The following is a 22,932-nucleotide window of genomic DNA, read 5'->3' as shown; positions in this document are numbered from 1 at the left end:
TTTCTATGGAACGCCATTTGGGTCAAAAAAGATACACGTCAAATAAGTTTGTTGACCAATCAGGACCTGAATATGACTGCACGTCACATAATAATTTAACACGTTCATACATTTTTTTAACGTAGTTATTACACATCGATTACATTATCACTCGTATTTCAAGTCACAACGATTCATCAGTATGGATGCTATGACGCTGCTAAAGTTGTCTCGTGAACCTACAGTGCTGGTCATAAAAATAAATAAAAAAGCTAGCTGTTTGCATCCATGAGCTAATGTTCTTCCCCAAAAACATAGCAAAACGACATCTGTTTCAGTAGTTATATAGTTAGCTAGCTAACTATATAGCTAGGTGTCATCATCTAAAATGACCCTGATTTTATGAGACTTATTATTTGATTAATGGTGGTCGGACCCATCTATGTGAAGCCAGCCACAATAAGGATTAGCCACAATAGTGGACTTTGCGGTTAGCCTTCAAAATAAAAGTTTGTCATTGACAGTGACGCAAATGAATACAAATAGTAGAATTATGCCATAATTGAATAGATCATGCTAAATGAGGTTGGAATGTTTATTAGAGGTCGATTAATTAGGGCCGATTTCAAGTTTTCATAACAATCGGAAATCGGTATTTTTAGACACCGATTTGGCAGATTTTTTTAGATATATTTTTTTATTATTATTATTTATTTTTTAGACATTTATTTAACTAGGCAAGTCAGTTAAGAACACATTCTTATTTTCAATGACGGCCTAGGAACGGTGGGTTAACTGCCTTGTTCAGGGGCAGAACGACAGATTTTTACCTTGTCAGCTCAGGGATTCAATCTTGCAACCTTACGGTTAACTAGTCCAACACTCTAACCACCTGCTTTACATTGCACTCCACAAGGTTACGCGAATGCAGTAAGAAGCTAAGGTAAGTTGCTAGCTAGCATTAAACTTATCTTATAAAAAACAATCAATCAATCATAATCACTAGTTAACTACACATGGTTGATATTACTAGTTTATCTAGCCTGTCCTGCGTTGCATATAATCGCTTAGGTACACGTTGCTCCAACCATAAACATCAATGCCTTTCTTAAAATCAATACACAAGTATATATTTTTAAACCTGCATATTTAGCTAAAAGAAATCCAGGTTAGCAGGCAATATTAACCAGGTGAAATTGTGTCATTTTGCGTTCATTGCACGCAGAGTCAGTGAATATGCAACAGTTTGGGTCGCCTGGCTCGTTGCGAACTAATTTGCCAGAATTTTACGTAATTATGACATCACATTGAAGATTGTGCAATGTAACAGGAATAACGTTTTGTTTTCGAGATGATAGTTTCCGGGTTCGACCATATTAATGACCTAAGGCTCGTATTTCTGTGTTATTATGTTATAGTTAAGTCTATGATTTGATAGAGCAGTCTGACTGAGCGGTGGTAGGCAGCAGCAGGCTCGTAAGAATTCATTCAAAATAGCACTTTCGTGCGTTTTGCCAGCAGCTCTTCGCAATGCTTCAAGCATTGCGCTGTTTATGACTTCAAGCCTGTCAACTCCCGAGATTAGGCTGGTGTAACCGATGTGAAATGGCTAGCTAATTAGCCGGGTGCGCGCTAATAGCGTTTCAAATGTCACTCGCAGTAGTTGTTTCCCCTTGCTCTACATGGGTAACGCTGCTTTGAGGGTGGCTGTTGTCGATGTGTTCCTGGTTCAAGCCCAGGTAGGAGCGAGGAGAGGGACGGAAGCTATACTGTTACACTGGCAATACTAAAGTGCCTATAAGAACATCCAATAGTCAAAGGTATATGAAATACAAATCGTATAGAAAGAAATAGTCCTATAATTCCTATAATATCTACAACCTAAAACATCTTACCTGGGAATATTGAAGACTCATGTTAAAAGGAACCACCAGCTTTCATATGTTCTCATGTTCTGAGCAAGGAACTTAAATGTTAGCTTTCTTACATGGCACATATTGCACTTTTACTTTCTTCTCCAACACTTTGTTTTTGCATTATTTCAACCAAATTGAACATGTTTCATTATTTATTTGAGGCTAAATTGATTTTATTGATGTATTATATTAAGTTAAAATAAGTGTTCATTCAGTATTGTTGTAATTGTCATTATTACAAATAAATAAACAATCGGCCGATTAATCGGTATCGGATTTTTCGGGTCCTCCAATAATCGGTACCGGCGTTGAAAAATCATAATCGGTCGACCTCTAGTTTATATAAAATCAACAAAAGACATGAATTTGTTAATTTGACAAAAAGCTATTGAAATCACACTGGATGTATTATACTTTAGTATTGCATTGGGGGCATCCTTATTTCACTGTACAGCCTTACCTATGGATTAGGGATCAATGACATGGGGTATCAGTCTACTCAGTGACACACAGAGAACATTAGCATTGTAGCTCTTATTGCGTGACTCTGAAACAACTGTGAATTGATCTACATTTATTGTCAACCTGTGTGTATTGAACACTATCCCTGGGGAAAAACAATACTGCATGGATGTTTTTGGAGTCTGATAACTCTGAGGAGGACGTTGGGGAAAAAATATATTAGGTATTGAGTGGACTGATCCCCAATCCTTAGGTAAAGCTGTACAGTGCAATATGAATGTCAATACACACAATAGGCTGACTGGGGAGGTGATTTCACACAGTCACAGTCCCGCGATAAGAGCTACAAGGCTAGTATTTGTGTAAACCCTCCACAGTTGTGTTCTGTGGGTGTCACCGAGTAGACTGATAACCCATTTCATTGCTTCACATTCCAACCATGTTTTAACATTATCTAGTCTAAATATGTGATGATTCTGCCAATTGTAACCTTCTGCATCACTTTCAAAGCGGTACTTTTATTTTGAAGGCAAGCCACAAATTCCACAATTGCGCCTAATCCTTATTGTGACTAGCTTCACAACACACAACCTGGTCAGGTCGAGCTTCACTAGCCAGATTAAGCTAGTTGGCTGCTTATAACTTTAGCTTTGGGCAACAGGATTAAGTAGCTGGCTAGCAATTTACTTTGATGAATTGAAGTTCAATTTCAATAGGCAAACAACAAGTGGCTACCTAGCTAATACTTACTCACAAGGATTCCTAAATCATTGCTAAGAATAGTGAAAATGACTGCCGTTTCTACTGGTCATTGTTTTCAGGCTGGTTGTATTAGTGCTAGCTAGGTACAAAGCTAAAGCTAGCTACCCCAGAAGTTGCGGTCGAACAAATTATGCTTTATTACCAACGCGGTTTTGTAAACACATTGTTTGTGGGTGGTGTTTGCTTGTTTGCAGACTTGTTTTGTACAGCTTTTTCAGTGCTACTGATAGTAGTGGCGGCGCTTGGCTTGTACGTGCAAATTCAGAACACACAACATTCTATAATAGAGCTGTGTTATTTTACGTGTCCAAATTAAAAGCTTGATAACGCGTCAAAATAGTGTTATTTGACATGTATCTTTTTTGACATGCAAAGACCCAAATGGCGTTCTATAGTACGTCGTGAAGCTAATAGCAGTGACGCTATTACTGTGTAACTCCGGTAGGGAAACATCTGAACAATAGCGCACTTGGTAACGTTAGTGTGTACCGGTGCTCGACCAGTCTGCGAAAGCCAACATCAACCACGACAGAGAACGGTTGATTGTCAAGGGCAACGAATTCCATTATCTTGGCGTTAATGGATTTCGCCTTTGAGTTGTCTCGCGGTAATGTTCTTACTCTTTCAAATGACTGCTTGACTTGTTGACTGCTCGATCCACACAGCAGACATTGTGGTCTAGGTTAGGAATGCTGTGTTGCATGTGTAGCGCAACATTTTACGTGGCGTCATTACGTCATGTACCTACGTTATATAGGTATAGGTATGCACATCAGCTTTCACATCGGTTTTTCACATTGGCTTTAAACTAGACATCGGGCCAATACCGATGTTGGCATTTTTAGCTAATATCTTCACCGACATATTGTGCATCCCTAGACTAAACAAACATTGTGGAAATAATAAAATGTGTAGTTACTACTAGTCTTTACTTAGTAGCCTGAGCAATGCTGCCACGAGTGCTCATATGCTGAACACAGACAGCATGGTTATTCTTGGAAAAAGTTATGTTTGGAAATCGAGCTGTTGAATTTAGTTATTTGACAAAGATAAGTATCATAGAAACTGCAACTTTTTCTGATACTATATAGAAATCAAAACATTTTATCTGCATGTGACTCTGCTTCTCTCCCTGCCTGTGCCAATTCCAAGATGTGCCCATCTCTTCATGTACAATTTGACAACTAATAATATTGTCACTCAGACTGTCTTTTTAGGCAAATTCTTATTATGTGTGAAATGAGTTTAGGTGTAGTTTCGATGGGCTGGCTGTGCAGGCTGACTGGCATCGTTTGCTTCCCTTCGGTCATCAACTTGGATAGAGTCAATGATGTGTTTTTGCTTTATTCTAAAGGACTACTGCAACACCTAGCATGTTTTCATTTCCATTACATTTCATTAGTAATAGAGTTATAGTGAATGATACTCCAGTAACGGAAAATAGGATATCAACCCGCAAAGGTCAAATTATTATAAACATGAGCGCCAACGCTGATAAATTGGCACAAATGTAAAGAGTTAATGTGAAAATGACAAAATACACTACATGACCAAAGTTATGAGAACTTTTTACGGTAGTGTATTTGGACACCTGCTAATTGAACATCTCATTGTAAAATAATGGGCACTAATATGAAGTTGGTCCCTGCCCCTTTGCTATAACATCCTCCACTCTTCTGGGAAGGTTTTCCACTAGATGTTGGAACATTTTCTGCCAGACTTGCTTCCATTCAGACCCAGACCATTATTCCTCCTCCACCAAACTTTACAGTTGGCACTAATCATTCGGGCAGGTAGCATTCTCCTGGCATCTGCCAACCCAGATTCATCTGTCACACTGCTAGATGGTGAAGCGTGATTCATCACTCCAGAGAACAAGTTTCCACTGCTCAAGAGTCCAATGGCTTTACACCACTCCAGCCGATGCTTGGTATTGCGCGTGGTGATCTTAGATGCTCGGCAAGGGAAACCCATTTCATGAAGTTTACGACAAACAGTTATTGTACTGACGTTGCTTCCAGAGGCAGTTTGGAACTCAGTAGTGAGTGTTGCAACCGAGGACAGCCACTTTGCGGCTGAGGAAGTGTTGCTCCTAGACATTGGAAAGGTGGCATCCTATGACGTTGTCACGTTGAAAGTCACTGAGCTCTTCAGTAAGGCCATTCTACTGCCAATGTTTGTCTATGGAGATTGCCTGGCTGTCTTCTCGATTTTATACACCTGTCAGCAACGGGTGTGGCTGAAATAGCCGAATCCTCTCATTTGAAGGGGTGTCCACATACTTTTGTATATATATTGTATGAAAACCATTGTCATTTATTGATTGTATGGGACCCTGTATTGTGCCTTTTACGTATGAATCAATCATCTCGTTTTCCTCTCTAAACTCCCGATTTCACAGTCACAATGACTCCCGATTTCACAGTCACAATGGCCACTATTCTTCATTGCACCATTGTTCTAAATTAAATCAACCTCTTCACCCTCCTTAAAATTCAGTTAAGCCTAATTTTAAATTCAATTGTGAAGTAAAGTTTCTATCGCCCATTTAGCCTATGTCTTTCATTCAGAGGAGAGAGGCACGTTAGAGCCTGGCAATTGTTTTTTTTTATTTATTTTTTAAAATAAACAGTAAAAAAAATCAGCTCATTGCTCAATATGTTTGATTTGTAATGAAATGTAAAATACTAACATTACTGCAAAGTCAGGGAAGGAGCAGGTGAGGCTTTTTAAAAAAAAAAAAAGGGTTGGTTATTTATTTACAAAATCAAATGTCATTGGCCCGTTGGTGGTTGTAGTGTTTTTTAGGCTCTGAGGCTAAATGGGGGAATTCGCAGGACTCTGTCTTCTGTTTGTTTTGGTGTTTGGACTACTGGGCTGTTTCCTTGGTGACCTAGTGACTGTTGTGTTGACGGCTACAGTACAGCAGGTTACATTAGGTCTGTGATGGTCACACTTCCTTATTATCAGTTTGTTATTATTACCTCTAAATATTAGTAGATTTTATTATTATTTTTAGAACAATTTGCATAACGTTACCAACTCTGCTGCGGTAAAATTGGCAAGCGAGGACGCTAGGATATAGGCTATGCATTCTATAGCTGAACCATGAAAGGAGCTTGGCTACGTTTCATTCAGTTGTTAAGAGAGGAAAAGGCTGAACTTTCACCTGTCGTCATTCCTCGCACCTTTGCTGACACTGCAACAAGACACTGTTTTCTTTTCTATCTGACTAAAGAGGTGGCAGTCCAGACAAGTTAGCCCTATTTTTTTAGGAAACTTTCTGAAGGGGCATAGAGAATTTGTGAACTTATACACGCACACCTACCCACCTAAAAGGACCCATCAATCAAAGCCACCTGTAGCGCATCTGACTCGGATACATAAGCAAATCACATTTTGTCCTTTCCCCAAAACCGTGCCTTAGCTTCAGATCCTTTCTGTAGGATATAAAAACAATTGATTTAGCATTATCCTATAATGTAGACAATCTCTGTCTTCACTGTTCCCTTCTTGTGCAATTCACACATCTCTGCTAGCAACTCCACTGGCCCACCTCCAACTGCTTCGAGAAAGGCACTATCTGTTTCTGTTGAAGGAAAAAAACGTTAAATCTTAGCTTCAAAACCGTATAAAGTATTTATATGTGGGAACATGAAGATGCAATTGACAATCCATTACATTTACATTTTAGTCATTTAGCAGACGCTCTTATCCAGAGTGACTTACAGTAGTGAATGTATACATTTCATTAAAAAATAAAATCCGTACTGGTCCCCCGTGGGAATCAAACCCACAACCCTGGCGTTGCAAACACCATGCTCTACCAACTGAGCCACACGGGACAACATTAAAATGTAAACAAATACATGCAACATGTCCATAGCCTATTTATCAGTGTTGAGTAGTCTATATAAATTAAGAAAATAATCTGTATCAAATTATAACCTATAAGCCTTGTTGGATTGGCTCATTATAACTTATATGCCTTGTTGGATTGGCTCATTATAACCTATATGCCTTGTTGGATTGGCTCATTAGCTCATTATAACCTATATGCCTTGTTGGATTGGCTCATTATAACCTATATGCCTTGTTGGATTGGCTCATTAGCTCATTATATGCCTTGTTGGATTGGCTCATTAGCTTATTATAACCTATATGCCTTGTTGGATTGGCTCATTAGCTCATTATTCCCTATATGCCTTGTTGGATTGGCTCATTAGCTCATTATAGCCTATATGCCTTGTTGGATTGGCTCATTAGCTCATTATAACCTATATGCCTTGTTGGATTGGCTCATTATAACCTATATGCCTTGTTGGATTGGCTCATTAGCTCATTATAACCTATATGCCTTGTTGGATTGGCTCATTAGCTCATTATAACCTATATGCCTTGTTGGATTGGCTCATTAGCTCTTTATAACCTATATGCCTTGTTGGATTGGCTCATTAGCTCATTATATGCCTTGTTGGATTGGCTCATTAGCTTATTATAACCTATATGCCTTGTTGGATTGGCTCATTAGCTCATTATAACCTATATGCCTTGTTGGATTGGCTCATTGGCTCATTATAGCCTATATGCCTTGTTGGATTGGCTCATTGGCTCATTATAGCCTATATGCCTTGTTGGATTGGCTCATTGGCTCATTATAGCCTATATGCCTTGTTGGATTGGCTCATTATAACCTATATGCCTTGTTGGATTGGCTCATTATAATCTATATGCCTTGTTGGATTGGCTCATTAGCTCATTATAACCTATATGCCTTGTTGGATTGGCTCATTAGCTCATTATAACCTATATGCCTTGTTGGATTGGCTCATTAGCTCATTATAACCTATATGCCTTGTTGGATTGGCTCGTTGTCCATTTGACACATTAGCTCATTGTCGGCCTCAGCGCCAGAACAACCTCGTTGAATAGTCAGACATCTTTATTTAAAACAAGACCTATGAATTTATTTACTAGACAGCAATGAAAACATTGTATAAAAGAAAGTCCACACATCAAACATAACCCTATAGGCTATGAGCTTCTACACCCCGCACATGTAGCAGATTAGCTACTGGAGCGTCAGACAGCAGTTGGGAAGAGATGTAGACTGACTAAGTTAGCAAAACAACGGCTTATAATCAATAGTAAACACTCCCACTATTAGGTAAAATGTGTCTACATGAAAATAAAGCTAATAAATAAAAATGATGATGAATGTAGGCCTATTTTAAACGGTTTTGATGGTTATTTTATGTTCATGGCGGTCTTCATACATAACCGTCAGTTACACGGTTATTCACTTACCGTCACAGCCGGTAACATTGAAATATCCTTGTCTGTCTGGCAAAAGGATGGATTGATGACTATTATTTTTTCATATGAGAAGGCAGATGGATAACAGGTCTGTGGCTTCGGGAACCACGTTACTTTAACACCCTGCTAGCTGCCCTAGGGTGTAAACGATACTTAACTTGTCTGCTTGCATCAATGGGGTTTTATCCACTATAACAGCTTAGCGGGATTTGTCCTCCTCCAGTCCTCTCCAAACTGCTTATCAGCTATTCTGATGCCGCAAGGAGCAGACTGTGAGAAAACAAACGCTGTAGCTAAACCAAGCTGAGTGACTACAGACTCCTGTACGAAGTACCAACTAATATGGCCGTGGTGCTTCATAGCAGTGGATTATACTACCTCTGGAGTTTGTTGTGAACTTGTTTCAAACCAAGGGGGAAGCTTGTACAGTATATTTGAAAATGCTTGGATCGGTTCATGCCTCTGTGCCGGATGTCATGGACATGGTAAGGAATACCTGTTCTGCAGGAGGAGTTTGTAGTTTGTTTGTAGTTTTCTCCTTCATTAAATTCATCCTAGTGAATATCAACTTCTTCTCTATTCTAATTATGGGAATCAGCATTCTGTCTGAGTTGTGTTGTGGTTTATAGCTCAGGATGAACTAGGAAAACAAGGTCAATGGCCTGCTTTGTCTATGCAGTATAGCCACATCGTTAGATCATTTAAACATGCTTGTCTACAACTCCGTTGCAGTTGATACTGTATATTTGTAAGTGGTGAAGAGATCCTTGCGTTTTATAAATCCAGAATAGCCTCTGGCTGCACTGAGTTGTAGTAGAGCAATTCCACAGTAATGCAATTGCGCTGAGACTCTGATTTTTTTCACTTAAAATGTTTCCAAAACCATTGATTTCAATGTTTAACAAACCATTAAACTCTATGCACAAGGACACCGTTTAACAATTTACATCGAAAATTTAACAAAAAAACATATATTTACTAGAACTGTGCAGATTCAACGTTTATTAACAGAATTTCTGTCAAATCTCCTTCAGTTTGTGACTACGTTTTCCAAAAATATCTGCTCAAAATGAAGATTCAAAGATGTCTGAAGAAAGAATTGGGTGTCAGCTATGACATGACACCTTGACTTTAGAAAAAATATATATATTTTGGTTATTGAACTACGGTGAGTGATGGTAACAGAATGTAATCATGGGTCCCTGCTCTGTACTACACATGTACATAATTATGGCTATGAATCAGGGTTTCCCGGTAAATCCCGGCTTTCAAAAAATATTAAAATGGTTGCTGACCCAAATTTTCAACAACAAAAAATCCATTGCAAAATAAGGCTTTTTATTCATTGATGGAAATACCAGTCGATGTGCTCCAACATCAAAGGATAATATACTTCATATTAAATCCTCAAGCTGCTTGGAAATTAGTGTTGGGTGTGTTACTGTTTGGTGAAGATTGTGTTGATTATCCCCGTTTCCAGTGTGCCTGCCGAGAGGGGATTATTTCTCAAACAGAGTAAAGACGGCCTCCAGATCGCTCTTTCTTGAGGACTAAGTAATGAGGCCTATGCACATCGAGCTACTGAGTTGGACAGTTTGTACTTCCCAACAGCAGCGGCTCACTTTGAGCAGGCCAAGTTCCTCCGCAAATGATTGTGCTTGTCAGCCCAGTCCTAGCAGTTCTGCTGCCGTCTTAGGCCAGATCAACATATTCCCCCCTGTGTCATGTATAGTATAAAGATTTGGAATGGATTAATAGAGTAAATAGGTGCATTTCAGTTGAACTTATTCAGTAGCACTTAGAAACGAATCATCGTTGCCAACCATTCATATCAGAGTTACAATGTTAATCACTAGGCAGCCAACTACCTAATATGAGGACATATAGTTGTTATCAATACGCCACGTACAGTTGAAGTCAGAAGTTTACATACACTTAGGTTGGAGTCATTTAAAACTCGTTTTTCAACCACTCCACAAATTTCTTGTTAACAAACTATAGTTTTGGCAAGTCGGTTAGGACATCTACTTTGTGGATGACAAGTAATGTTTCCAACGATTTTTTTTTAGACAGATTATTTCACTTATAATTCACTGTATCACAATTCCAGTGGGTCAGAAGTTTACATACACTAAGTTGACTGTGCCTTTAAACAGCTTGGAAAATTCCAGAAAATTATGTCATGGCTTTAGAAGCTTCTGATAGGCTTATTGACATAATTTGAGTCAAGTGGAGGTTTACCTGTGGAGGTATTTCAAGGCCTACCTTCAAACTCAGTGCCTGACATCATGGGGAAATCAAAATACCCCAGAAAAAACATTGTAGACCTCCACAAGTCTGGTTCATCCTTAGGAGCAGTTTCCAAACGCCTGAAGGTACCACGTTCATCTGTACAAACAATAGTATGCAAGTATAAACACCATGGGACCACGCAGCCGTAATACGACTCAGGAAAGAGACGCGTTCTGTCTCCTAGAGATGAACGTACTTTCATGCGAAAAGTGCAAATCAATCCCAGAACAACAGCAAAGGACCTTGTGAAGATGCTGGATGAAACGGGTACAAAAGTATCTATATCCACAGTAAAACGAGTCCTATATCGACATAACCTGAAAGACCGCTCAGCAAGGAAGAAGCCACTGCTCCAAAACCGGCATAAAAAAGCCATACTACGGTTTGCAACTGCACATGGGGACAAAGATCGTACTTTTTGGAGAAATGTCCTCTGGTCTGATGAAACAAAAATAGAACTGTTTGGCCATAATGACCATCGTAATGTTTGGAGGAAAAAGGGGGAGGCAGGGGGGTGGCAGCATCATGTTATGGGGGTGCTTTGCTACAGGAGGGACTGGTGCACTTAACAAAATAGATGGCATCATGAGGAAGGAAAATTATGTGTATATATTGAAGCAACATCTCAAGACATCAGTCAGGAAGTTAAAGCTTGGTCGCAAATGGATCTACCAAATAGACAATGACCCCAAGCATACTTCCAAAGTTGTGGCAAAATGGCTTAAGGACAACAAAGTCAAGGTATTGGAGTGGCCATCTCAAAGCCCTGACCTCAATCCCATAGAAAATTTGTGGGCAGAACTGAAACAGCATGTGCGAGCAAGGAGGCCTACAAACCTGACTGTTACACCAGCTCTGTCAGGAGGAATGGGCCAAAATTCGCCCAACTTATTGTGGAAGGCTACCCAAAACGTTAGACCCAAGTTAAACAATACCCCACTATAGGCTACCAAATACTAATTGAGTGTATGTATACTTCTGACACACTGGGAATGTGATGAATAAATAAAAGCTGAAATAAATCATTCTCTCTACTATTGTTCTGACATTTCACATTCTTAAAGTAAAGTGGTGATCCTAACTGACCGAAGACAGAATCTTTACTAGGATTAAATGTCAGGAATTGAGAAACTGAGTTTAAATGTATTTGGCTAAGGTGCATGTATATCACACAAGTCAATACCCCACTATAGTTTAATTGACAATCAACATTAACATTTATTAAGCTCATCCAGTAGAACTGTAAAAATTGTGAGTTATAATTTGAGTTTTGGAAACAAGTGCGTTCATAAAATGGATGGCACCGGCCTCATTTCACAGGAGCAGAATTAGCTTTCTGTCAATGAAACAGCCTTTAACAAATTTAGTTACATATCGAATTTGATTGTCCAACATCAGTTTTTATAATTTATTAATTTTTTTGTGGCCGCCAAGAGTGTCCTCTTCCCTCTGCTGTGGCGGCAGGTAGCCTAGTGGTTAGAGCATTGAGCCAGTAACTGAAAGGATCGTATCCCCAACCTGACAAGGTAGAAATCTGTCGTTCTGCCCCTGAGCAAGGCAGTTAACCCACTGTTCACCGGGCGCGGACGATGACGATGTCGATTTAAGGCAACCCCTCCGCACCTCTCTGATTAAATGCCCTAGACGCATTCAGTTGTACAACTGACTAGGTATCCCCCCTTTCCCAAAAAGACAGAATTAATGATTAAGAATCGCAGCGGGAGTGGGACGAGCTGACCCGGTCATGTCTAGAAGGGATCCAGCTTTTGTCAAATTAACGTAGAAATTGTAGAAATTGTAGAAAAGTAGAAATTGTTTTGCATTTTAGCTAACAGTTTTCCTAACCTCAACCTAATTCTCCTAACCGGCTACTTTAATTATCCTAACCTGCTTTGTAAGTTCTCCTAACCTGCTACGAAAAGACAAATCTGACGTTAATATGATCCCTTCTAGCCATGACCAGCCGGCCCTGGTGTTCATCGACAGCATGTTTTTGTTATTTATTTGGCCTAATTAAAATGTTCATGCCTAGGCTATATTAAATTAGAAGCATAAATTGTATTTCAAACAGCTGTGTTTTTGTTATTTCTTGATTAAATGTTTATACGAATAGCCTTTAGGACAGGTCATTCACAAATGTATATTATATAAATATAATATTTTGAAGATGTTTTATAACTGTGTAGGCGACTTGTTCCTTTGGCTAAATGCTTTGTCATTTTTTTTTTTATGATATTAATTTATGATTTATAGCAGAGTTGAAGACTCAACTGATAATGTTTAGCTTTTTAATTAAACCTGTCATGTTGGTATAAGAACATTTTTGTTTTACTTTATTACAACTGTGTAATGTACTCCAAGTGGCGTACATTCATGGATGCCAGGCCTCATAATTCTTTCTTCAATTCTCTCGAGGCTGAATGTATCTCACAGGAGAAAGCATCCGAGCGAGTGAAACAGCACCCCTCTGTCTCTCTATGTGTAGCCCATCTATCTGATGCTGTCTGGCCAAAAAGGGTATGACATTGTTGCCGCCTGTAGCATTGAAGGTAAGAGAAGCCAGCAAGCATCTGGCCTCCCTTGGCAAAAAATGTATTTAAAAAAAAAAAACTTGCCAATCTTCATTGAGCTAAACTGAGCGTGCTTGGCTTCCCAAGTGATTTTACCCACGTACTGCTAATGCTCTAGTGTGTACTGTACTGAACTATACTGAACTATACTCTACTGTACTGTCGAAACTTGTAAAACATAGACGTCTATAATTGGAGACCAAATCTAAACCAATCATGGTCGTTATGTTTGGGCCAAATGAAGGCCGGTCCAGAGCTATGCCCGCTGAAACCCAGCTCTTAAATAGCGACTCAGAGTTGAAGAATGTGGTGGTCACTTTATTAAGCCCACATTCAGAACAGCCGTTACTTGTTTACAACCAGTGAATAGATGTATCAAAGAGCGATGCCCAGTAACCTGAGTAAGGTCGCATGTACATTTGACTTCAAGTCATTCGAGGAAATGCTTGTCGCTTATCCTTAAATTGATGTGAACAATACGGCAGGCCATGTAACCTACAACAGTGTACTTGGTCTGCTATGTAACCTACAACAGTGTACTTGGTCTGCTATGTAACCTACAACAGTGTACTTGGTCTGCTATGTAACCTACAACAGTGTACTTGGTCTGCTATGTAACCTACAACAGTGTACTTGGTCTGTGGGGGAGGCCCTCTCTGTCTGTCCTCTTGCAGTGACGTGTTTCCTCTGCATTCCCTGTCATTGTCTGACCAGCAAGCCAGAGGACTTTTATATTAAGGTCAGCTGGTAAGGCCTAGTGTGTTTTGGTCAGTGTATAGCCTGTGTCCAAAATGGCACCCTATTTCCTTTATAGTGCACTACATTTGACCAGAGCCTATAGAGCCCTGGTCAAAAGAAGTGCACTATATAGGAAATAGGGTGCCATTTTGGGGTAACAGTAGACTAGCAACACCATTGAGAGGCCCCGTGTCCAGTATTGACCAGCCACAGATTAGCTGTTTTCTCTTTAGTCCGTTGCATAACGGTCACAGAGCCGCTGACGATGGCCTGCCAAGTAACTGTACTGCCAGATTACAGACCAACAGGACTCGAATGTTATGTCACATGCTTCGTAAACAACCGGTGTTAAAAAATACATAGAAATTCTGACTTCCGGACCCTTCCCAACAATGCAGAGAGAAATATAAAAAATAATAACAGAAGGAATAAACACAATGAGTAACGATAATTTGGCTAGATTTTTATTTTATTTATTTAACTAGGCAAGGCGGTTAAGATCAAATACGTATTTACAATGACGGCCTACCAAAAGGCAAAAGACCTCCTGCGGGGTCTGGGATTAAAAATATAGGACAAAACACACATCATGACAAGAGGGACAACACTACATAAAGAGAGACCTAAGATGACAACACAGCATGGTAGCAACACATGACAACAACATGGCAGCAGCACAACATGACAACAACATGGTAGCAGCACAAAGCAAGGTATAAACATTGTTGGCCACAGACAACAGCACTAAGGGCAAGAAGGTAGAGACAACAATACATCACGCAAAGCAGCCACAACTGTCAGTAATAACGTCCATGATTGAGTCTTTGAATTAAGAGATTGAGATTAGAACTGGACAGTTCTGAGTGTTTGTTGCAGCTCCTTCCAGTCGCTAGCTGCAGTGAACTGAAAAGACAAGTGACCCAGGGATGTGTGTGCTTTGGGGACCTTTAACAGAAGGTAACTGGCAGAACGGGTGTTGTTTGTGGAGGATGAGGCCTGCAGTAGGTATCTCAGATAGGGGGGAGTGAACGGGTGTTGTATGTGGAGGATGAGGCCTGCAGTAGATATCTCAGATAGGGGGGAGTGCGGCCTAAGAGGGTTTTTATAAACAAGCATCAACTAGTGGGTCTTGCAACAGGAGTACAGAGATGACCAGTTTACAGAGGAGTATAGAGTGCAGTGATGTGTCCTATAAGGAGCATTGGTGGCAAATCTGATGGCCGAATGGTAAAGAACATCTAGCCGTTCGAGAGCACACTTACCTGACGATCTATAAATTACATCTCCGTAATTTAGCATGGGTAGGATGGTCATCAGAATCAGGGTTAGTTTGCCAGCTGGGGTGAAAGAGGAGCGATTATACGATAGAGACTGGATTTTAACTTTTAGCCTGCTGCTTTGATATGTGCATAGAGAAGGACAGTGTACCATGTAACCATACTTCCAAGTACTTGTATGAGGTGGCTACCTCAAGTTGTAAACCCTCTGAGGTAGTAATCCCCCCTCTGTGGGGAGAGGGGCATTCTTCTTACCAAACCACATGACCTTTGTTTTGGTGGTGTTCAGAACAAGGTTAAGGGCAGAGAAAGATTGTACAGTGTATGTAGACAGTACACGGGGTACTAAGTGGAAGTGCAGGGCTACGAGGTAATTGAAGTAGATATGTATATCTAGGTAGGGATAACATCACTAGGCAACAGGATACAATAAACAGTAGCAGCAGCGTATGTGATGAGTCAAATGCGTGCAAAGTGGTCAATGCAGATAGTCCAGGTAGCTGGACTGTTTAGCAGACTTATGACTTGAGGGTAGAAGATGTTCTGGGTCCTGTTGGATCCAGGCTTGGTGCACCGGTACCGCTTCCTGTGTGGTAGCAGAGAGAACAGTCTGTGACTTGGGTAGCTGGAGGCTTTGGCAATTTTTAGGGTCATCTTCTGACGCCGCCTGGTATAGAGATCCTGGATGGCAGGGAACTCGGCCCCAGTGATGTACTGGGCCGTACGCACTGCCCTCTGTATCGCCTTGCTCTCAATTGGTGCAGCTGTAGAACCTTTAGCCGATCTGGGAGCCAGTTCTTTTCAGCCTCTTGAGGGGGAAGAGGAGTTGTTGTGCCTTCTTCACGACTGTGTTGGTGTGTGTTTGGACCATGTTAATTCCTTAGTGATGTGGACACAGGAACTTGAAGGTCTCAACCCACACTACAGCCCCGTCGATGTGGATGGGGGCGTGCTCGGCCCTCCGTTTCCTGTAGTCCACCATGGGCTCTTCCTGACGTTGAGGGAGAGATTGTTGTCCTGGCACCACACTGCCAGGTCACTGACCTCCTGCCTATAGGCTCTCATTGTCGTCGGTAAGGCTGGGCGATAAATCAATATCAGTAATTATCAAGGTAATTACTTCGCTCAATAACGATAGAAAAAAGTTTAGATACATTTTCGATATAGAATAATTGGGTACAGCAGTCCATTTCACCTCTGTGACGCAGCAGGAATGTGCAGAGAAGTGACAATATGCACGTGGAGAGGTATATGCCCACTAAAAACCACTTAGCACCTTGAGTGATGGAGTAGCCACTATTAACCACTAAATGAGTGATGGAGTAGCCACTATTAACCATGAAAAATGAGTGATATAGGCGCAAACAGTGGTAGTGATAGCCATGGAGAAGGAGCAGCTTCCAACAAAGAAATTATTGATAAAAAGGGTTAAACTGAAACAGTTATTTGGAAGTGGTTTGGCTTTTTGAAGTCTGACAAAGAGCAGAGCAATGTTCGGTGCAAATTGTGCCGTAGACAGGTGGCTACTAAATCTGGTAATACGACAAACCTTTTTCACCATCTGAAGCAAAATGGAACATGCAGAAAGTGTGAGTTTGCGCCACTGTATTGATAAACGCCCCTCAAGCACCAGCCATTCTACAGAGGTCATGAAACCTGATGATAGTGAAACAGAGCTCACCCAAACCATCAAAACGATGGACTATCTGAATGAGAAATATGATGACCTCCTGGACATAGCCTCGTTGGTTGACCCTCAGTTTAAAACACATTACATCAAAGAGGAGAAGGTGGGACACCATAAAAGCAAGAGTTGTTGGGACATGTAAACCCAAGCCCAGCACAGGGAGACATGGCTACAGCTTCACCACAACTGCCAGATAAAAAGAGAGAGTCACTAGGCAGTTTATTCATAAAGCTGTGCTCCACCACCACAGGTCTTACTGAAATCCAGCTGGTAGAAAAGGAACTTAGCTTCTACCTTCAGTCTCCTGATGCTGAGAGTGAAACCAATCCATTGGACTGGTGGAAGATCCAACCCAAAAAACTTTCCCCAAGTCATCCACCTGGCAAAGCGTTACCTGTGCATTCCTGCTACCAGCTCCCCCTCAGAGCGGGTTTTTAGCACAGGTGGCAACATAGTGACCTGCCATAGGGCAGCTTTAAAGCCCGTAGACAGACTTGTCTTTCTTGCTTGTAACTTGTAAGACAACAACCACCCCAACATAGCCTAATGGCACATCACAGTTTTAATGCATATTGACATGCACTGTTTAATTTTATTATTTCTTGCTCATGACTTCTAAGGGTTTACAGCTAAAAAAAAAATATATTTGTGAGTTCTACTTCTGACAATAAATAAACATTAAAGCATTTTTATATCGTGTTAATTTATTTGCCGTGTCGTCGGTGATCAGCCCTACCACCGTCGGGTCGTCAGCAAATTTAATGATGGTGTTGGAGTCGTGCGCGGCCATGCAGTCATGGGTGAACAGGGAGTACAGGAGGGGACTAAGTACACACCCCTGAGGGGCCCCCCGTGTTGTGGATCAGCGTGGCGGATGTGTTATTGCATACCCTCACCACCTGGGGGCGGCCCGTCAGGAAGTCCAGAATCCAGTTGCAGAGGGAGGTGTTCAGTCCCAGGGTCCTGAGCTTGGAGGGCACTATGGTGTTGAATGCTGCGCTGTAGTCAATGAACAGCATTCTGACATAGCTGTTCCTCTTGTGGAGTTGGGAGAGGGCAGTGTGGAGTGCAATAGAAATTGTGTCATCTGTTGGGGTGGTATGCAAACTTGAGTGGGTCCAGGGTGTTTGGGATGTTGATGTTAGCCTTTCAAAGCATTTCACGGCTAAAGATGAGTGCTACGGGCAATAGTCATTTAGACAGGTTAGCTTGGCTGCCTTGGGCACATGGACTATGGTGGTCTGCTTGAAACATGTTGGTATTACAGACTGAGTCAGGTAAAGGTTGCAAATGTCAGTGAAGACACTTGCATTTACATTTACGTCATTTAGCAGACACTTATCCAGAGCGACTTACAAATTGGTGCATTCACCTTAAGATATCCAGTGGAACAACCACTTTACAATAGTGCATCTATATATTTTGGGGGGGGGTTAGAAGGATTACTTTATCTTATCCCAGGTATTCCTTAAAGAGGTGGGGTTTCAGGTGTCTCCGGAAGGTGGTGATTGACTCCGCTGTCCTGGTGTCATGAGGGAGCTTGTTCCACCATTGGGGTGCCAGAGCAGCGAACAGTTTTGACTGGGCTGAGCGGGAACTGTGCTTCCTCAGAGGTAGGGGGGCCAGCAGGCCAGAGGTGGATGAACGCAGTGCCCTTGTTTGGGTGTAGGGACTGATCAGAGCCTGAAGGTACGGAGGTGCCGTTCCCCTCACAGCTCCGTAGGCAAGCACCATGGTCTTGTAGCAGATGCGAGCTTCAACTGGAAGCCAGTGGAGTGTGAGGAGGAGCAGGGTGACGTGAGAGAACTTGGGAAGGTTGAACACCAGACGGGCTGCGGTGTTCTGGATGAGTTGTAGGGGTTTAAAGGCACAGGCAGGGAGCCCCGCCAACAGGGAGTTGCAGTAATCCAGACGGGAGATGACAAGTGCCTGGATTAGGACCTGCGCCGCTTCCTGTGTAAGGCAGGGTCGTACTCTGCGAATGTTGTATAGCATGAACCTACAGGATCGGGTCACCGCCTTGATGTTAGCGGAGAACGACAGGGTGTTGTCCAGGGTTACGCCGAGGCTCTTAGCACTCTGTGAGGAGGACACAATGGTGTTGTCCACCGTGATGGCGAGATCATGGAAAGGGCAGTCCTTCCCCGGGAGGAAGAACAGCTCCGTCTTGCCGAGGTTCAGCTTGAGGTGGTGATCCGTCATCCACACTGATATGTCTGCCAGACATGCAGAGATGCGATTCGCCACCTGGTTATCAGAAGGGGGAAAGGAGAAAATTAATTGTGTGTCGTCTGCGTAGCAATGATAGAGACCATGTGAGGATATGACAGAGCCAAGTGACTTGCCAGCTGGTTAGTGCATGCTCTGAGTACGCATCCTGGTAATCAGTCTGGCCCCGCAGCCTTGTGAATATTAATCTGTTTAAAGGTCTTACTCATGTTGGCCACAGAGTGCAAGATCACAGTCGTCCGGAACAGTTGGTGCTCTCATGCGTGGTTCAGTGTTGCTTGCCAGCTCATCTGGTAGGCTTGCGTCACTGGGCAGCTCGCGGCTGGGTTTCCCTCTTGTAATCTGTGAAATCATTTTCTGGAATTGTCCAAGCTGTTTAAAGGCACAGTCAACTTAGTGTATGTATACTTCTGACCCACTGGAATTGTGATACAGTGAAATAATCTGTCTGTAAACAATTGTTGGAAAAATTACTTGTGTCATGCACAATGTAGATGTCCTAACCCACTTGCCAAAACTATAGTTTGTTAACAAGAAATTTGTGGAGTTGTTGAAAAATGAGTTTAAATGACTCCAACCTAAGTGAATGTAAACTTCTGACTTCAACTGTACATGTAGGTAGCATTAATTAAAGTGACTATGCATAGAGAATAACAGAGTGGCACAGAGGTGGGGCAATGCAAATAGTCTGGGTAGCCATTTGACTCAATATTCAGGAGTCTTATGGCTTGGGGGTAGAAGCTGTTTAGAAGCCTCTTGGACCCGGACTAGGCGCTCTGGTACCGCTTGCCATGGGGTAGCAGAGGGAACAGTCTATAACTCTGGTGGCTAGAGTCTTTGACAATTTTTAGGGCCTTCCTCTGACCCCGCCTGGTATAGAGGTCCTGGATGGCAGGAAGCTTGGCCCCAGTGATGGGCCATTTGCACTACCCTCTGTAGTGCCTTGCGGTCGGAGGCCGAGCTGTTTCAATACCAGACAGGGATGCAACCAGTCAGGATGCTCTCGATGGTGCAGCTGTAGAACCTTTTGAGTATCTGAGGACCCATACCAAATCTTTTCAGTCCCCTGAAGGGGAATGGGTTTTGTCGTGCCCGCTTCACGGCTGTCATGGTGTGCTTGGACCATGTTAGTTTGTTGGTGATGTGGACACCAAGGAACTTCAAGCTTTCAACCTGCTCCACTGCAGCCCCGTCGATGAGAAGGGGACGTGCTCGGTCTTCTCTTTCCTGTAGTCCACAATCATCTCCTTAGTCTTGGTTACATTGAGGGATAGGTTGTTATTCTGGCACCACCCGGCCAGGTCTCTGACCTCCTCCCTGTAGGCTGTCTCGTTGTTGTCGGTGATCAGGCCTACCACTGTTGTGTCATCTGCAAATTTAATGATGGTGTTGGAGTCGTGCCTGGCCGTGTAGTCATGACTGAACAGGGAGTACAGGAGGAACACAACTGTGAAGAGTTTATGCAAATATTAGCCTTGTAGCTCTTATTGCGGGACTGTTACTGTGTGAAATCACTTCTCCAGTCAGCCTACTGTGCTGACACCTCGCTATATAGTTAGTAAGCGAACTATAGCTACTGAAACAGATTATGTTGTTTTGCTATGTTTTTGGGGAAGAACATTGTTTGCATCCATGAGCTAGATAGCCTTTTTTTAATGACCAACACTATAGGTGCGCGAGACAACTTTACCAGCATCATAGCATACGTAGCGATGAATCGTTGTGCAATGAAATTCGAGTGATAGTGTAATAACTACGCAAACAATATATGAATGCGTTAAATTATGTAACATGCAGTCGTATTCAGGTCTTGATTGGTCAACAAGCTTATTTGACACTGCAAATAGTGTTGACATGCAAAGACCCAAACTGCGTTCCATAGAAATCCTGGTTGAGAATGAAACGACTTAACAACGAAACAGCACAGCAAGTAAGTGAAAGAAATAGGTTTTGATTATGTTTTACTGGTAATGGGGACATATGTAAATGCCAATAAAATGACTTTTTGGTGTGTGACATTTATTTAACTAGGCAAGTCAGTTAAGAACAAATTCTTATTTACAATGACGGCCTACCCCGACCAAACCCGGACAACTGTGCGCCGCCCCATGGGACTCCCAATCACGGCCGGATGTGATACAGCCTGGATTCGAACCAGGGACGGTAGTGACGCCTCTTGCACTGATATGCAGTGCCTTAGACCGCTGCGTGTGTGTGTGTGTGTGCTATTTAACTGTAATAGAATGCTTAAAAATGCTGCTAAAATTGTAAATACCGGCATCATTTTTGGGGGGGGGCAAGAAAAATATTGGATTTTGGTTATCGGACAGAAATGTAATATCTGTGCATCACTAGAAGTGATGAAGATCAGCGTATAGCAACACACAGCCGTTGGTCATGTGGATGTTATTCACTGCAGCGCCATTGGGGTCAACGCCAATCCCATTTCAATTCAGTCCATTTAGGAATCAGGAAGCAATCTGACTAAAATGCACATTTTTGTTCCTGAATTGTAACCTGACCCCAACACTGCCAAGTGGGGAAAGAAGATTCACTGCTAAAAGTGAATATTGATGGTTGTCGATTTGATATTGTTGTGATCTGTAAGACAGGTGTGAAAGTGATATTGTTTGAAGCATCACTCATCACCAACCAAAAGGGCTGGTTGGGGTCATTCCAGTCAATTTAACAAAGTGCACAGTGTAATTCCTCAATGGATTGAATTGAGATGGAATTGACCCCAACCCTTCCAACAAGCTGGGAAAGTCACTGGTTATTAAACTGATTTGAGTATTTAGAAGACCGGTGAAAGTGTTGTGTTTTGAAGCATCATTCTGATTTAATTTATTTGTATTGTTCCAGGGAGACGCCAGAGCTCTGGGTGAGAACCTGGACCTGTCAGACACCGTGGTGCAGCAGAGGTTAGAGGAGCTCAAGGACCACATCAAGAGGGAGATCAGGAAGGAGTTGAAGATTAAGGAAGGAGCTGAGAACCTGAAGAAGGTCACCACGGACAAGAAGAGCCTGGCCTACGTTGACAACCAGCTGAAGAAGAGCAACAGGAAGCTGGAGGAGCTGCACCAGGAGCTTCAGGAGCTCAACGCTCACATCGTGGTCAAGGACCCAGAGATCCTGCTAGGTATAGAACCCTTACCCCCTAACCCAGAGGAACGATTAGGAGCTCAACGCTCACATCGTGGTCAAGGACCCAGAGATCCTGCTAGGTATAGAACCCTTACCCCCTAACCCAGAGGAACGATTAGGAGCTCAACGCTCACATCGTGGTCAAGGACCCAGAGATCCTGCTAGGTATAGAACCCTTACCCCCTAACCCAGAGGAACGATTAGGAGCTCAACGCTCACATCGTGGTCAAGGACCCAGAGATCCTGCTAGGTATAGAACCCTTACCCCCTAACCCAGAGGAACGATTAGTGATGGTGAAATGAACACATACCTGTTATACACCATGTTTGGGAAAGTGGATGAGGTGAGAGTTTAAAGGCCAAGTCTCCCGGATAACTGACTTGTCTAGTTAGATATAGTAAATACAATTCATTCAGCCACTTAGCTAACTAACAAGTAAAGAAATACATGGGAGAAAGCTGGAGAGTATAGCACGTCTTAGACAGTTAAGATATCTGACATTTAGCAGTGAATTGCATACAAGTGGAGCTTCATCACCTCATATGAGCCGCACAACAAA

At 42.1% G+C, this 22,932-nt stretch overlaps 1 protein-coding gene across 2 annotated transcripts in view; it reads left to right on the top strand.

The window, feature by feature from the left end:
* pkn2b (protein kinase N2b) overlaps positions 1-22,932 on the top strand; it is a 45,508-nt gene that overhangs the window by 5,415 nt on the left and 17,161 nt on the right. The window contains exon 2 of one of the 2 annotated variants that reach the window (XM_029708234.1): positions 22,091-22,367. In XM_029708234.1, the coding sequence (XP_029564094.1) occupies positions 22,091-22,367 (277 nt within the window). The other variant, XM_029708236.1, reaches the window with a different exon arrangement.

Source organism: Salmo trutta, chromosome 22, assembly GCF_901001165.1.
Source record: "Salmo trutta chromosome 22, fSalTru1.1, whole genome shotgun sequence".
In the NCBI taxonomy this organism is placed as follows: domain Eukaryota; kingdom Metazoa; phylum Chordata; class Actinopteri; order Salmoniformes; family Salmonidae; genus Salmo; species Salmo trutta.
Note: the sequence above shows the minus strand (reverse complement) of the source record. Positions and strands in the feature narration are given on the sequence as shown.